The sequence below is a fragment of the Strix uralensis genome, chromosome 14 (genome assembly GCF_047716275.1).
Source record: "Strix uralensis isolate ZFMK-TIS-50842 chromosome 14, bStrUra1, whole genome shotgun sequence".
NCBI classification, from domain to species: domain Eukaryota; kingdom Metazoa; phylum Chordata; class Aves; order Strigiformes; family Strigidae; genus Strix; species Strix uralensis.
Window position 1 is genome coordinate 6,174,500 of NC_133985.1, and position 16,831 is coordinate 6,191,330.

At 36.3% G+C, this 16,831-nt stretch overlaps 1 protein-coding gene across 1 annotated transcript in view; it reads left to right on the top strand.

Annotated features, from left to right (window-relative positions):
- The first annotated feature begins 266 nt into the window (after positions 1-266).
- Positions 267-16,831, top strand: part of LCP2 (lymphocyte cytosolic protein 2) — a 34,936-nt gene continuing 18,371 nt past the window's right edge. Inside the window, exons 1-4 of the mRNA XM_074883416.1 lie at positions 267-585; positions 4,123-4,185; positions 7,892-7,938; positions 16,546-16,611. Coding sequence (XP_074739517.1) covers positions 508-585; positions 4,123-4,185; positions 7,892-7,938; positions 16,546-16,611 — 254 coding nt within the window. The 5' untranslated portion in view covers positions 267-507. The remainder of the gene's footprint in view (positions 586-4,122; positions 4,186-7,891; positions 7,939-16,545; positions 16,612-16,831) is intronic.

The following is a 16,831-nucleotide window of genomic DNA, read 5'->3' on the forward strand; positions in this document are numbered from 1 at the left end:
AATGCTTTCTTCTTTGGAGGGGGCTTGCCTGGGCTAGACTTGCACAGAAGCAGTATCCAGTGTCTATGCAGATAATATGCCAATATTTTTATACTGTATGGAGTGTGTAAATGCATAAATATTTATGTATGCAGTTACAAGCAAATAGGGTCCATAGGAACTCATTTACATGTAGCAGGCAGAGTATTTTCAACACTTTGCTGTGCTTCCTTGTTTACTTATTTATATTCAGACAAAGGAAGTGGTAAGGCTGACTAGCTGACAACTTTTCTGAGAAGAAACCATTTTGTATTAGAGGAAGCAGTATCTCTCTTGGATGTCCTAACAACATAGTTCTAAATTAAAAAAAAAACAAACCCAAACAACAGGTCTTAAACAGAAGAAGCTGGGTATTAGGCAAGGAATCGCTGGACACACTGGAGGTGGTCACACACAGGGAATATATGGCTGTTTCATCGATTGCACTGCTATGACCAGTCTCTAACTGCCTAAAGGAGAAAACTTACGATGGATTTACGAAATATTCCCTATCGTTCAGACGTGGTTACGTGGAACCCAGATGATTTAGCAGAATATTTTAGGATGGTAAGTTTAACCGTGTTTGTATGACGGAGGAACAAACTACTGTAATGTTTGTGCTAAATTTACATATTTTTATAACGGGTAAAGCTTGCTGCAAAACTAAAAGCAAAACTATGGACAGTTAAGAAGCTGAGCTAAACTAGCCAGTGAAATCTATAAATGAATCTTGAAAGTGTGTTTTAAATTTGGTATGAGAAGCTCATAACTTTTCAGAGAAAATATACACTTTATTACAATTCCTGAAATAACATATATCAACAGCTGTAGAAGGCATTAATGTGTAAAGTTTACAAGTTTTCTAGGTCTTCTTCAATGATTTCCAGAAGAGATTTTTTTTTTTTCAAATTGCTCAGTGTTCACAGTGAGCCTCTGAATGTCTTTGCTAACCACATCCATGAGAGCCCAGCCAGGAAATTAACAGTTGTGGATACACAGACTCCTAATTTTTTTAGGCTCAGTTGGAAAAACCTTTTGCCTTGTGGTTTGACTTCCTTATTCTAAAACTTCTTGGGCAAAACTCATGGCTCAAGATTACTAGTTAGCCCTTTTTTCTTGTCACTGTTAATTTTTCTGACATTACCTAGGATGTTAGATGTTAGCTAGGAACTTCTGTTTCTTTTGACATCTTTTTCACTTGTGATGATCTATAAATTTCATTTTACAATGCAAAGGAGTTTCCACACTGAATAAATACTTTGAAAGGCAATAAAGGAATTCACTGCCAATACATATCCTCTGCACAGCAATGCTGACACCTTTGTAATTGCCCAGGAATGTGTAACTGAGCCTATTTTAGTGAAATTTCATTTCTGTGTGTTCTCTGTAAATTGTTCATTTTTCAGTTCACATCACAAATACCGCCTGCTCCATCTCCCTTGCAACTGAATACCTTCCTCCCAAAGTGCAGAACTGTCTGCCTGGAATTTAACATTCAGATCAATCAGATTTGGGTAGATTTTCAAGTAATGCCAGCATAGCTACTTCATTTTCAAGGGAGCTGACAGACTAGACTTGTAAAACCTGAAACAGCTTGGGCCTTATTTTGAAATAATGCAAACTCTATTGTTTCAACAGCTCCTAAAACTCAATAAGAGTTTTATTTAGGGAGTTGAAGCAAGTTTGATACTACAATGCAAAACTAGCTAGTAAAGACAAGCAGATCAAACACAAAGTCTAAATCTCCAGAGAAGTGAAACTGCCAACTAGCAAACCTCTAATTTTAGGGTGCAGGGATTAGTGGCACAGAAAAGTGAAATGAAGAATTGGAGATGGAACAAATGAGATCATTATCAACAGGCAACTTTAGACAAATATGAAAAACATTACAACACTGGTGCATGGTAGTTTGGATCACCATTTCCAAGAGACTGAGAAGGGAAATGGCTTCCTGAAAGAGTTGATGATGATATTCTTAACAGTGATTAAAGGATCATCTGTAAGTTGTATCATAACTGAATGGGTCCAGTTACATTTATTTTTGACTACCTCCCTCTACTGATCCAGATACACCCCAGATAGAAGTAATCTTGGCATTCCATTTTTGAGCAGGTGAATCAGGACAAAAGCTGCTTGAAGTCATCTAAGAAATCTGCATAAAACAATAATGTTAGCCTAAGTCAGCCAGCTCTGGGCAACTACCGTAAGTGATGAGATCTTCACTCCAGATAAACTCATACAATTCCCCTCACACATATCATTAAAGGCTCAAATGTTATACCTTAGGAATGCTTTATCTGCATCTGACTAATATATTTTGCTTGAAGCCATATGTTCAAAGTCCAGGATTCAAGTCCAAGAGGGATAAGCAATTTTGTCTCCTCCTAAACTGAGATAATTGTGGGATGATTTTCAAAGGACAATCATATTAAAATCTTCTCTCATCCGAAGTGCTTGGTCATGACACAGGGCAGTAGTAAGATTTTCACCAATTTATTGTTAGCCCACACCTTCATATTAGCAAAGTTCAGTCAGCTACACATCAGTAATTTATGTAACAACACTATGATATATTACTGGCATGAATAGATTCCTCAGTTTCTGTTGAAGAAAAATTCTTCATACTTATCAGTAATAACATCTAATTTATGATTCTGGGTGTGTTAACTTAAAGCCTACGTTAATTTAAACCATGCATTAAAAATAGGGAAGGACCAATAAAGAGCCAAACCTTCAAATAATTTCTAAAGACTTTACATTTTTTTAGAAAAAGCAAAGATGTTTGTAATATCCCGAGGGTTATTTTAAATAGCTAAACAGTATTTTTCATCAATTACTTTAGGAATGAGATTAGGTCTCAGTCACACTGATGTGTTCTACCAAATATTGCAGTTGCTCATTGCTGCATATAGACTTGTGCTGGTAACGTCATGATAACACTCTCTGTATGAAAGAGACATTATTTACAGGTTTAAGTCCTCAGTCTGTACAAAAGTCTTAATCTGTATCCTAAAATATTTAACAGAGTTAGGTCTGTTTCTGCATATGAGTAACTGAAGGTGGCTCCTAAAAATATTCTCTCAGCTGTTTAGATCATCTCAGGATCTGTTCTCATATAACAACAAGTTACAAGATTACTCCTTAAAATGAATAAATAGCATAGAACTAAGAAAGGACATAATGCTGCCTTTAAGTTGTTCTCTGCTTTAGGGGAATTCTCCCCGCAGCACAGGATCATTTGTTTACATAACTTTCACTAAAGTTTCAGGGAGGACCAGAGCCATTCTTCTGTATTGAAAGCTCCAAAAAGTCACTTTGTCTGCCTGCTCTTTGGGTTCCTTCTGGTCTTGATCAACTCGAAACGTTAAAAATGCATTCTAGTCAGATCAAAATATAAGCTTGTTCTCACATTATGCTATTACTGTTCAAATAAAAACCCCCTGAAGACACCTACTGGAAATATTTAAGACTTGTGTCTTGCTTGAATGTGGCTATGTTTTTTTGGTTTCATTTGGTTTGGTTTGTTTTTTTTCCTTAAGTCAGTCCCCCAAATTACTGTTAAATTTTTGCCTGGTAGGACCAGGAGCTTTCTTTTATTATGTATATGATCAGCTTCTATAATACATGTCCTTGTCCTAGATGCTACGGTAAAATATAATATTGTGGAAAAGATTTCCAAATACTTTAGATAATTTCCAGGATTAACAAGTGGCATTTCCATCCAGAAGAGGAAGGTTTTGGTTCACAGAAATGAATTCAGAGACTGGGATCAGGGCTTTGGTATCCCAGGATACTAAGGTTTTTGCTGTACTTGCTGTTTTCTGCAACTGTTCATCCCAGTCAGTACCACAACTATCAATTTTCCAAATATTTCTTTGGGCCAGGCAACTGTGAGATGGTTTTTAAATGTGAGGAATTACATGTTCCTAAATGGATGAAAATCCTCAAGTCCACTGAAGAGTCTTAAAAATCCATGTTTACAGAATAAAATGAGCCATTTAGACAGGCTCTAGCATACAAAAGGGTAACTACTAAAAGCTGTCTAAGTGTCTTAATCCATTCTTATAATTAAGGGTGCAATAATCATCTCCTTTTCATTGACAGTTAAAGTATAAGGACTGTGAGAAAGTTGTGAGAAAGCACAGCATAAATGGACAAAGGTTTTTGGTAAGTAGAGTTGTAAAATTCCTTCCTGTAAAATTCCAGTCAAGTGATTGTTTTGACTCCTCCTTACTTTGAATTGGCAGATGCAAAGTACTTAGCTCACAGATGGTTACTGAGGTATAAATATGAGAAGTAAACGCCTTTGCTAAAATCAGCCAGACATCTTGCTTTAAATATGGAATGCTGAGAACCCAAGCATGTTGTTTAATATGCATATATTTCAGTATTTTTTAAACTGACAGGCAAGATATAAAACCACAACCTTGTCTTGAATTCATCTCTTCCTTTATAGGAAGTGCTTGTTTTCAAATACTAACTACAGAAAACTCACATTTATTAACTGTCCTCTCCTGCTAAAGAAGCAGACCTGGTCAGAATGACTGGTCTATTGTAATCACTATTTCATACCTCTATAGTTAAAATTAGATTTCTTCTGCAACAATATTTGAAATCAATGAATGTTGAGAGCACCTAAACTAGTAAGCAAAGTCCCAGTGAGTTCAAATCAACATTGCTCAAGGCTTTACCAACAACTTGGCTTAACTTTAGAAAAGCTGACAACTTCCAATGACATAGCTCCTGCTTTCAGGTCTTCAATACACACCCATGAAGATGTGTAAGGGCTTTTATTATTACTTCATTTTACTTCTATTTTATTTATTTCCAAATATTAACTATTCTGTTTTCCCCAAAAGTAATCATTTTGATCATCTGTGTAATTGGTCATAGCAGGGTAATCTGCGCATACCTCGTCTAAAGCCTTCTTATTTATTATTTACTTGTCCTAATGTATCAAGCTTTTTGACATTTCATTGAATGCAACATAAAAATTTTCAAACACCTTTTGTAAGAATAGGATATTACACCTCCCTCCTACTGGGTGGAGTCAGAATTATTCAGATGTATGTCATAGGATTTATCCTACTAACCCCTAAGAGGTTCTCCTCTTAGCACTCCTCTCAAGCACTAAGCATCTGTGGCTGGAGTGGGAGTTCTGGCTCTAAAAGCATTATGAAATTCTGGAAGTTTGTGAGGTACAAATAACAAGAGCAATAACTGTGTGATTCCTAAGTGATTTTTGTATTTTTTTTATTACTTCCAGAGTGTTTCTGTAAATACATAGCTCAGGGTGCAGCATTTCTTCAGAAGCATCCTAGTAGGATGCTTCAAGGATGCTTTTCTATTAAGTAAGTAAGCAGCAGCTCACATCTGCTGAGACTTTTTTTAAGCTTTAGACCTACTGGTCAATTGCATAATGCAAAAGAGGTTCACCTGTTAAACAACAACAAAAGGAGACTTTAAGTTGAATATTCCAGGGTACAATGCAATCTTGAAAAAAAAGTGCTTCTCTGTATGAATGGTTTTTCTAAGAAATATCTTTTTACATTTTATAAGTTATTGGAAACTGTCAAATTATGTCCACACAGAATAAACTGTTAGACTGAGTGTTTGCAGGTTTTGTATCTATTATCAGATATATATGGTAAACCTGACTATGAAAATATTGCTGTCTTATTCATCAGAATAACATCATAGTTTCAAAGTCACATTTCTGTATCTACTGGCTACCACAAGGAAAGTCCAGTTCAGTTGCAGTAGGAATAAAACCAGAGGGATTCCATGTAACTTACTCTAATAAAATTCTCTAATATTTAAAATGCAACTTAATCTTTTTATGAGAGTTTAAACCCATAATATGTCAGGTGTATCACCAAAATAGAATTCCAGAGAGAAACTTTAAAAGTCTTTAGAAAAAATTACGATTCTCCAGTAAATCCTGCAGGACATTTCCATAAAGGGAGTACATTTTTTCTGTGTTTTACTACTGCAATTACTCCCAGAGGCAAAATAGTGCTGGAAAACACAGATAGGATTTGTTCTGTCCTGAAAATCATTGATAGCATTGTGAACCAATGTGTAATTGGAAACTCCTTTTTGCTGGCAATAAGAGAGACAGAAAGAACCAGACTATCATCCATGTTCCAAAGAGAGTTTGTGAAGCTTGTGATTAACTACACAAAACACTTTCTCAAAAGTTTTCATAATGCACTAATCTGTCCTAAACTTGGAGTTGCACACGGTGGAAGAAGAGAGGGGCTGACTTTCTCTGCAGGATCATCAGTAAAGCGCTCAAGGCTTAGCGCATCTCAGCTTGGGTCAGAAGTAATCTGCGATCTGATTGTTATATTATGGTTGAAAGGGGAAGAAACACTCTCACCCCCCATTCCAGTTTCTACAAAGATTTTTGTTAGGCTGCCAAGGCTGCTCTTAAGTCCAAGGTGTTTTGCAGCTACATCTCCACTAGAACATGTGATTTTACATATACTGTGATGTTACAGATAAGGTTCTTAGCACAAAACTCCAGCAAACAGTGCTCTATTTTAAAATTTGCAGTTTTACCCTGAAACTTTGCAATCATGCACAACTTTGCCTAATTTCACTATGCAGACATGAATGAATTCAATATACCTAGCTTCTGAAGTCACTTAAATACCATATTTTTTAGCTGTACTACAAAGATGTGAAGCAAAATAGTATAAAACCAGAGTCTGTGGTAGAAGTTTGCCTTCCCTACCAGGAACAACCCTTTACAAAGGGCATTGCACATTGCCTTAAAACCACAACTCTTTAAAAAAGCATTTGAAAATTTCTGTCCTTTTATATTTACTGTGAGAAGCATAATTCCAAAATTGCCAGAAAGAATGCCACTGATGACGATTTCAAGCAGACCATGCATGTTCCATTGAACTCACACCTGTCATCAGTAGCACAGGATGTTACCAGGATGTAGCGCTCTATTAATTGTTTGACATTGTCCACCAAGATGACTTATAGTATCTCAAGATTTCTTTAACAATAAATACACGAAGAATATGTTTTCCTGTATGCTAGGTGATGGCAATGTACAAGGAAAAGCAATATCCGGAAAGCAAGAGAATGAAAACAGGAAAAAAAAAAAAAAAAGAAGACTTAAAAATAGTTCTGGAATTTTTTGGTTTACTGTGTTTTCACCTGCTTTAGCTTAAGAATCTCTGACAATCTCTGGGGAGAAAGCTGTTGCAGAAGAGGGTTTTATTTCAAGTTCTTTTCAGAAGCAGAGCAGGGATGGATTTTAACCTTGCCTGTAAGTCAATGTAACAATATGACATCAATAAAGAACTCGATTAGAAACCAAATCAGAAAAGCAAATTACTTGACTTAACTTTGCACAGAATCCCATTAATTTGAAATTAATTCTGGAAGAATGGCTCATCTGCTGGTAAACAAACAAATTTACCTAACTCTCATCTAGTAAGAGCTGGTTTATGATTTTACTTCTCCTTACAGACCTTTTTACCAAGCTATCATTAAAACATTCTAGCTACAGAAATACTTCTCTGAAGTCACATGTTGAAGTCACATTTTGTTGAAGTCCTTTGTGTGTAAACAAATACACATGGTGTTTATTAACCTCCTAGATAGTTTAATACAACTGGCAGCAACGTAAAGTAAAAACCAACATCCAGCAAAACAGAAAGAGTACAGAGAGTATTTTTTATGAAAATGGGTTCACTTCTCTTATGAACCATGGGATGGGCAGGCTCTTTTCTTGCATTGCTTTTCCTATCAGTTGAAACTTCATGCCACATTTTTAAATATGCAAACTTCTGTAAGTTGCAGGGTGTTCCATGACCAATTTTGTCATATATACCATGTGTTTCCTTTTCAGAACATGTCTGAAAATGATATTCAGAAATTTCCCAAACTCAGAGTGCCGTAAGTAAAGCCAAACCAGTTTAACATTAAAAATTATTTTAGTTGGTCTGCAGTGAAAACTCATAGGAAATATCAGGCAAGTGATTAGTTAGAGACCTGTTAATTGCAGTGTACTGTGAGAAAAAGAAGAATGTTCCAAACTAAAAGGATTGTTGTTGTGACTGCTCAAGCACAATGATACAATACAAAAAAATTGTCTGGGGGATGTTCAAAAGAACTCATCATAATTTCTTTGACTGAGAGCAGCTACACAAAGGTTAAACTTTTTTGCCAGTATTACCTTTGAAGTATGATTTAACTGTTCACTGCTTAACTTTTGACTAACTCAAAGGAAAAAAAAAAATTCAGGTATGTACACAACAGTTGAGGAGTTCAAGCGATTTTCATGATGTGCTTTTCCTTTAGGCAGGTGTTAAATCAGTCAGGAACATTTGATTCAGTGTTAAATAGCTTTCCTCATCTCTTGTGGATTAGGCCTTGAAAAAGTTTTGTATTTATCTGAATAGTTTTAATAATTTCATAGCAGTTACTAAATGAATAAACAATAATCTTATTAAGTTAATCCTGAGTAACAAGAGAAATTAGCTTCTTCTGATATTTCATGGTGAAAAAGGATTTTATTTTGCTATGAGTTCTCTGGTACATATTTAAACTGGAAGTTAGAAGGTTCCTAACCATGAGACACATGGTTAGGTAACCGTGAGACCTCTATGGTCTTCTAAACAAAGTAAGGAGGAAAAAAAAAAAAAGGAATTCAAGTCATTTAGTTGTTCTGACATGTCTGTTTCTTTGTCGCTCATTTCCCAGTTCCACACTCACTCCCACTCTGCATACCTTGATTTTTCTATGGGACATAGTCTGCTTCGCCTTTTCTGATGCATCAGAACTTGTGTAAGATGTTTTGGTGAAGCTAACAATACTGAAAAATTTTGAAATACCTGTGTGGTCTGTATTTCATGCACTTATGGGTAAGCTGGTGGCTAGATCTGAGGGCAGGAGGAAACCTCTGTTTGGATCAGATATGCAAGGACTTGAACTTGAAAGCCTCGGACTCGACATGTTTCTTAAGATCATATCTATATTTTCACACAATAAATTTCCCGATAATAGTGATTGGTGATGTACGATGTATTAATAAGGGGGCCCAGATGCTATAAAAAAAGATGCCCCGATGTCTCAGCATTTTTAAACTTAATGACAATTAAAAGCAACATTTAACTGTGGTTACTGAGACTGAGACACCAGAGTTACAGCATATTGTCTGTGAAAAACTCATCTTACCACACTGTAAAACACATTGCTTGTAATTCCCTGATAATTTGTCCCCTCCTTAACAGTCCTTTAGCAAAATTGCCTTATGTTCTCCTTGTTCAGACTTCTAATTTTGAGAACTTTTGGTGCTTTCCTTTCAAATTCATGAGTCAAAAGGTCAGTGGAAGGTTGCATACAAGACACACACATACAAGAGATATTAATGTCAAAGATGAATAGTTAAAATGAAATTTAACAATGGGGAGTTGTTCCTATCTCCCTGTCTAATTTATTGATATCTTAAAAATGTTTTGAAAATTCAATTTTCACAGTCCACTTATCTTGTAACACCCCTAGCAGAAAGTGAACAGCCTTTTCTAGTCAGATCTTTTGCATTTCTCAACAAGAAGAGAACTTGAAATGAAGAGCTTTAAAAGAAGAGTGAGGCTTGGTGCACAACTTGAAGAACTGAATAAATAAGTAAATTAATAAATCTGAATGAAAGTTCTGGAATTAATGCCCTTGTTTTCAGCTTTTTCCACACTTACAAACAGGGAAACAATTCACTGAAATATTGTGAATATACATGGAAAAAGGCTTGTGTGATATGGGGTCCTCCATGTAATGCCACTGTTTAAAACAAGAATTTAGAGCTTAAATAGGAAAGAGAACTGTTTGCCATTAAAAAAAAAAAAAAAACACAAACAAACAAACAAACAAAAAAACCCCCCAAACCAAAAACCCCCACAAAATCAAACCCAAGAGAATAAAATTCATGGGTAGAAGAACTTGTCATTTTTTTAACATTAATTTCATGACTTTAGAATCTCTGTGCTCTCACCAAAATGGAAAGTGCTTGCCATTGACTTCTACTTAGAACACATTCACACCTCACTTTTATAGCATAATGTGAACCTCACCTTGTAAGAAGAGTTTGTCTACAAGCTGAAATACACATTAGCATATTGTATAGTACCCGATACTTCACAACAGTGCTAAAATCTGAGCATGTTCTGTAAAAATGCTTAATATAAATAGCAAGCGTCACACTTACAGCATTGGCCAGTGGAATGAATAAAACCCACATATACAAGAGAGGTTGCTCTCCAGTAACTTCAGCAGGGTTATGCTGGCCTACATGTATTGAGAACAGAACCCAGCGCTTGCAACTATACAAGGTTTGCAAACCACAGCCTGCATCCATACAGACCTCCTGAGCTGGGTATGTGGTTTTACTAAATATGTATGTTTGAGCAAATCTGCTGATCAAGTTTTGAATATAACTATGTCATTACTCGGGGATGATTCTGTGACGTTTACAAGAATCTTGAAGTGCCTAAGTAGGTAACAGTTGTCATTACAAAGTATGTTGGGCCATTTCCTGAAACGAATAAAAAATCCCCACAATCTTCTGTTATTATTAACAGAATTATTATTTTGAAGGTTAATCTCCACCAGCCATGTTACAGGTGCACATCTTCATGAATCTTCTTTTGGCTTATTTTTAAATATCAAAAAATGATTGAACCACTATTTTGAAAATTAAAATACTTTATAAAATCTTTAAAACTCTCCATTAAGAAGGCTGAACTCTTTATTGAAAACTTTGCTATTAATATTTAAGGGCACCGTATCAAAGTGGCTGACTCATCCAGACAGTCCTGCAAGTTTTATTCAGGCAATTATTATGAAGGCAAAAGGGTTAATGGACAATAAGGACTCACTGCACCTGCAGATGCACACATAGATTTCTTGAGGGATCATAACAGACTCCACAGCCCATTTACCTCAGTAGTGGTTTCCATTCTTGTTTGCAGTCACCACCCAACTTTCTTGTATGCCTGCAAGAGACACTGAGGTCTTGTACTAGCATGGTAAAGGAAATCTGTCCCGCATGTCTATTGGGGCATTATATCTGGTGGAGGATGGAAAATGAAGACTGAATGAAGACCGACTTTGTCATGGAGTAATTGGGAGGATCAAAACCAAAAGCTGTCCTCATTTTTAAATTATGCATAAAGCTGTGCCAAACAGAGCATTAGACAACTGGAAACCCACGTGCCCTCCTTTCCTCGCAGCATCTAGGCCTTTAAGTAAACCCATGAATTTGAACCTATTATTACATTTGGGGCTTCTCGTAAATATGAAGTTTTTACTCTAATTCAGAATATTTACACTGATGATGCTGTCACTCTTTAGGACCCTGAGACCTCTTGCACTTTTGTTGCTACTAAAGCAATCTTAGGGAGAAGCTTAGAAAATTAACTTTGCTTAATGCTATATTTTGATCTAACATGGAATTGTTTCTTTCATTGCTACTTAGGTGCACAGTAGAATCAAAGGTCTAGCTCAGGCATAAGGTCCCAAAGCAAAAGGCAGAGTACAGCTCCACTTACCACTTCACTTTCACCCTTTCCTTTAAACAAGAGGGAGGTGGAAAAAGCCACTTGGTCTTTGTCGGTTCTGTGTTGTAGCTGAACTGCTTTGGGTGAACATAGGGAAGAGGGAGTGAGGAGAGATCCTTGGACTGGTTTAAGGCTCTGGTTCAAAAGGCACTACTTGCACACATGCTGAGCTTCAGGCAGTTCTCCATCGAAACAAAAAATGCCACCACATAACATTTCGACTTGAATATATACATTTCTATTTGAAGATACAGAGTATCAGCTTTAAATCACTTGGTAAAAATTGACTTTTAAGAATACTAACCATATCTTAAGAATTTAAGCATAGTTTCAATTCTATGAAAAGATATATGCCTTTCTGTGCCCGTGACCTACACAGATCTGCTATGGCACTGATGATCCATCTCTGAAGACCTGATACTACATGATTACATGTGGTGGAACCCGATCTCCAGGTTCCAGACCATGAAAGGGTTTCCCCTACTTCACTTGTTCTCAGATTTAATGGAAATCTATGGCCCAGGAGATATTCAGCCATTATCCCAAAGTTATCACATTGCCACAGTCGTTTAAGGAGCAGCAACATTTGTGCCAAGTTTTCTATTGGTAGAAATGCCTAACACATACATTTTCTCCTTTTCCCCACTGAAAAATTAAAATAAATAATCGTGGCACAACCATCAGTTTTAGAGATTGGGCTATCATGAATGTAGCTGTCATCCTAAGTAAGATTGCATCACGGTTGACCTAACAATTTGTCAGTTATTAATAGCTTAGCTCAGTTGCAACGCATTTTCTTCAAACATACACTATGCTTAACACTTGGCATTTTTGTAACAATATGAAAAACTGTTAAAAACGACTGTATTTTTTGTTGAGCTCATTCATATTACTCTTGTACTTGCTATATCTTATGAAAGAACCATTTAAGTTAATATTAATAGCACTAGGTTAACATGCACACCCGAAGCTTCACAAACAACACACAGTATCCTGAAAGAGTAAGTGGTATATTGGTGGAACAGGGAAGGGATATGGTACATTTTACACAGAGCAAACATTGAATATCTGTCTTAAGTGCTAAATGAAACTCAGACCTAACCATGAGGGTGTAATTATAATTTTGATAATAAATCTAATGAAACAAGAGGCCAAGATACAGCTTAAGGGACACAGAGCTTTCTTGTTGCTCATTATCATTTATCATTATCAATTATTATTGTGCAGTCACAGAAGGTCATAAAGGTTTATACTTGTGGATAACAAATGTGAGTCTTGCAAAATGTTTTAAAGTGCATTCAGCAGAATGTGCCTTACTTAATGTGGTCAGAATTAATAAACAAGCAAAACCAAAGATCTCATTCTAAATAATGCTGGTGGTTGGTTGATACCTGAACCATGATCAGACTAACTGATGTTAGTCTTTGCCACTCTGATTGTTTACTATATTGAGAGAAAACATTTCCAAGTTTTCAGTAATTCAAGGTATTAATATGGGCTGTTGATCTCTTTGGCTATCCTTAGTGGCAGGTTGCTGGCAAAACAGATTTGAAATTTTCGACCTTGGTCTGAAAGCTTATGGCATATCCCATAGCACTTGTGAAAATTTCCAGTAATAAAAAGAGCATCATTGCACTAAAGTACATAATGGCACCTGTCAGTTCAAACATGATAAATGTGCTGAGTTCTGAATGGGACACATTTGAGCCTGCAAACATGGCACAGTCTGAAAGTCCTTCTATTTTCAGGAGAGTCAAAGTGCAAACCTAAAAATTAAGAAATCTATGGTCTCTTTTAAAAAGATATGCCTTGGGTGGAGGTGAATGTGTGTGCATACATGCTCTCTCAGATGAGATTCTAAAGGTTGTTGAAAGGTTTAGAACATAATTGATAATCAGTCAGTTTTGAAGCCAACAAAATAGTATTGCATCTGCCCAACAGACTTTTCTCAAAGGCCAAAACAAAGACCTCATCACAAACTATGCTCTTGACAGTGTTCAGTACACAACCATGCAACTTCCTGGTCCTAGAGGACTTTGACTTCCATCTCTCTCACCCATCTTAAGTCCTTAATCCCTTTATATCTATCTACCTTTATACAGGTAGAATGGATACTACTCATGACAATATCTGCAGTTAGGCGAACAAAAGACAGTTTTGGAGTACTGCTTTGGGGGTTGGTTGTGTGGGTTTTTTTTTTATTTTTGACTTCCTGCCAGCTTTAAGCTAAGTGTCTGGTGGAGGAGGTAGAAAGAGAAAGAGAAGTCTGAGTAACATTTTCTGCAAGTGCTGTTGCCTTATCCTCTCCTATCATCCACTCCCACAACTCAGAAAGCAGTGTGGTTTGGTACTTCCTTCCTCACATGGCTACAGACTCAGCTGCTCAGTGCACCCATCTTCTGTAATAACGTTGCTTGTAAAGTGTTACCATTCTAAAATTTGTTTTCTTCTAATAACCTCTCCGAGCCATTGGTCTGAAGCATTTCAAATAAACTTAAAGATTAGACACTGTATTTTAAGCAGCAAATGATAAGATGAGCAACTTTTTCCTTTCACTGTTTCCTCAAAAGCCAGTTGGTGTAAATCCTCATAGCAGTCAGCCTAGGTTTAATCCAGAAAGGTTCCAAACACTCAGCTCTCATTCACACCCATGGAAGTCTCAACTAGAAGAATTATTAGCTCTAAACCCAGTGATCTTCATTTTACTTCTCTAGCTGAAAATAAACACAATATGAAGAAAGATCCTTCCTCTACCTCTTCTACAACAGAGAATAAGCCACAAACAAGTTCCGTAATCCACTTTTCACCCAAAGCACTGGTATACGCAGTGCACTGTTCACCCCGGAACATTTCCTGATGTTTCACGTGGAATTTATTACTCACACAGCAACTTCCTTATCACCTGCACCAGAAGGAAATTTCTTGTGCAGAGGAGTGTTCATTGCATGGGAAAGAAGAGCAAGAGGAGTCCTGTGCCTATAATTTGGCATTTTTCTTGCTTTATGCGATTTGCTTGGGTAACAATGTCAGATTTAGACAGCTGTAATCCTGAAATTACTAAAATTTGTGCATGTGCTTGTTTCAAAAGGGGCAAGTATGACAATATTTGCTTCAAATCAGAACATTGCTAAGTACTCTCTTAAAAAAGAAAAACAAAAAATATTCTTTTGGTTTTCATACTTGGATCCTTGTGTACACATCCTTAACATTAAATTACTCATCTTCATCCTTTTCAGACAGCACGACCATACTGATCTGAAATTCCTTGTTCTCTGATACTTGCTGGCAGTCTGATCTGTCCCCATAGCACTTTCCATAATCAAACAGAGCAATGCTATACCTTGAATTTATCTTTTAGTTTGAATTACAGTAAGGTAAGTATTAGGAAAGTAACAAGGGCAAGAGAAAGGATATTCAAAATAAGGAAAAGATTTTTAGCATGGTTCAGGATCAAAAAAAAAAGAGTATGTTTTTGTTGGCTTTTTTGAAAATACTAGATTGCTTGAAAACTTGCCTTCCTCAAGTCCCAGCCCAGAAAAGCAGTTAAACATGAAAGAGATGCACAAATTAGGTCATTTGGAAAAAACTAGGGGATTATTATTGCTGAGTAGCAGAAAAAGACTTGAAAGAGGAAGAAAAACAAAACAGAGTGGTAACTGTGTGGTCATTAAAAAAGATTTTACAATACTTATACACAGTTTGATTGACCAAATCAAAGATGCATGGAAAAGAATTCTGCACTAACAAACAATAAAGATAAGGTTTTACAGAATTTAGAATCTGAGATAAAACAAATATGTTGAGTGCCTCATTTTTTTCTATACTACTTTTATTTCCACATTTACTGCCTCTGATAGGCCTAGGTAATATAGGCTACAAGTAAAATGGAATATTTTTAACCAATGCATGTAACCAATTTGCTTTGGTTGTCACAGGACTTTCTCGGTGGGACTTTCCCCAGAAATATTGAGAATTAAGAATCAGACCATGACTCATCATAAGCTTTCTTTGAAACAAAAACTTTATGTGAAACAAAATAATGATAGAGGCAAACTTCATTACTAGCAGATCAGAATTCTGTTGCTCTCAGTGGACTTAGTTCTGTTAAACTCTGGACTGACTGTCCTCTAACCTCAGAGTTGTTCTCAGGGAGTCAGTCACTACAAAAACTGTCAGTCCCAGATGTCTGTGCTGGCTTGGATGCCAGTAATATTAGCAGCATAAACACATGCCCTGGACTGAAATTTTACTCAAGGTAGCATTTCATGGGTTGTTATTCACCCTACTGCTGTACACAAACTACATGAGTGATGACAACAACATCCACTTGGAAAAATCTCTCTAGACAAAAAGCTACAGTCTTTGTATGTTCCATGAATATTTCTGCCCTGCCCTGCCCTGTCCTGCAAATGTGTTATAAGACGGAACTAAATCAACCTTTTCACCTTCTTTACTGGAGGGATTCTGGATTAGGTATTATCTTGGTTGCAGAGGGAGGGAGACAAAAAGAACAGAGAGTAGACACAGAGTACATTTAATCCCTGCTTTTGCAACCATAAGCTTTCTACCAAGAAAGCTGCTTCCTGAAGCATGATCTGCTTTTTCCATGCAAAATAATACAAATGCAGTCGCCATTATTTAAAGCAATGTTCTAGTGCGTGATTGTCTACCACACCCAAAGTTTCTAAGGCTTGCTGGGTTTAATGTTTATTTTAAAATTTAATCCAACAATATGGGTTTTTATCTATGTAAAAGAAGTCTAGTCTTCAATTGGATATGCTATAGTGCAACAGCAATAAGATGATAAGATGATAAATTCAATATTCAATAGTAAATAATCGTTCTGAATTAACAGATTTAATTTAGCAAATATTGAGGGAAAGAAGCTAAGAAAATTACTGACAAATTTCAAGGCATTTTTTAAAACTATTTTTGTGTTTCTTTTAAATAGAATTGTAAGTAAATTAAGTCAAGAAATAAACAGAAATGAAGGGAGGCTATCCTTCTTTCCAAAATGGTAAGTAAACCAATTCAGCTTTCTTTTTCAAAGCTTTCAGATATGTCTTTTCCGGACTGTTTTCCATTTGATCAGTAATACCTGGGTCAGAGGGACAGCCTGGAAATTATATAAAAGAAAACTCTCTTTTGTTAATGTCATCTGTTAAGAATAGCAAAGCCTGAGCCCATGAACACCCTAGATACTTCTGCCATTTCTGGACCAAGTAGCGTTCAAATTT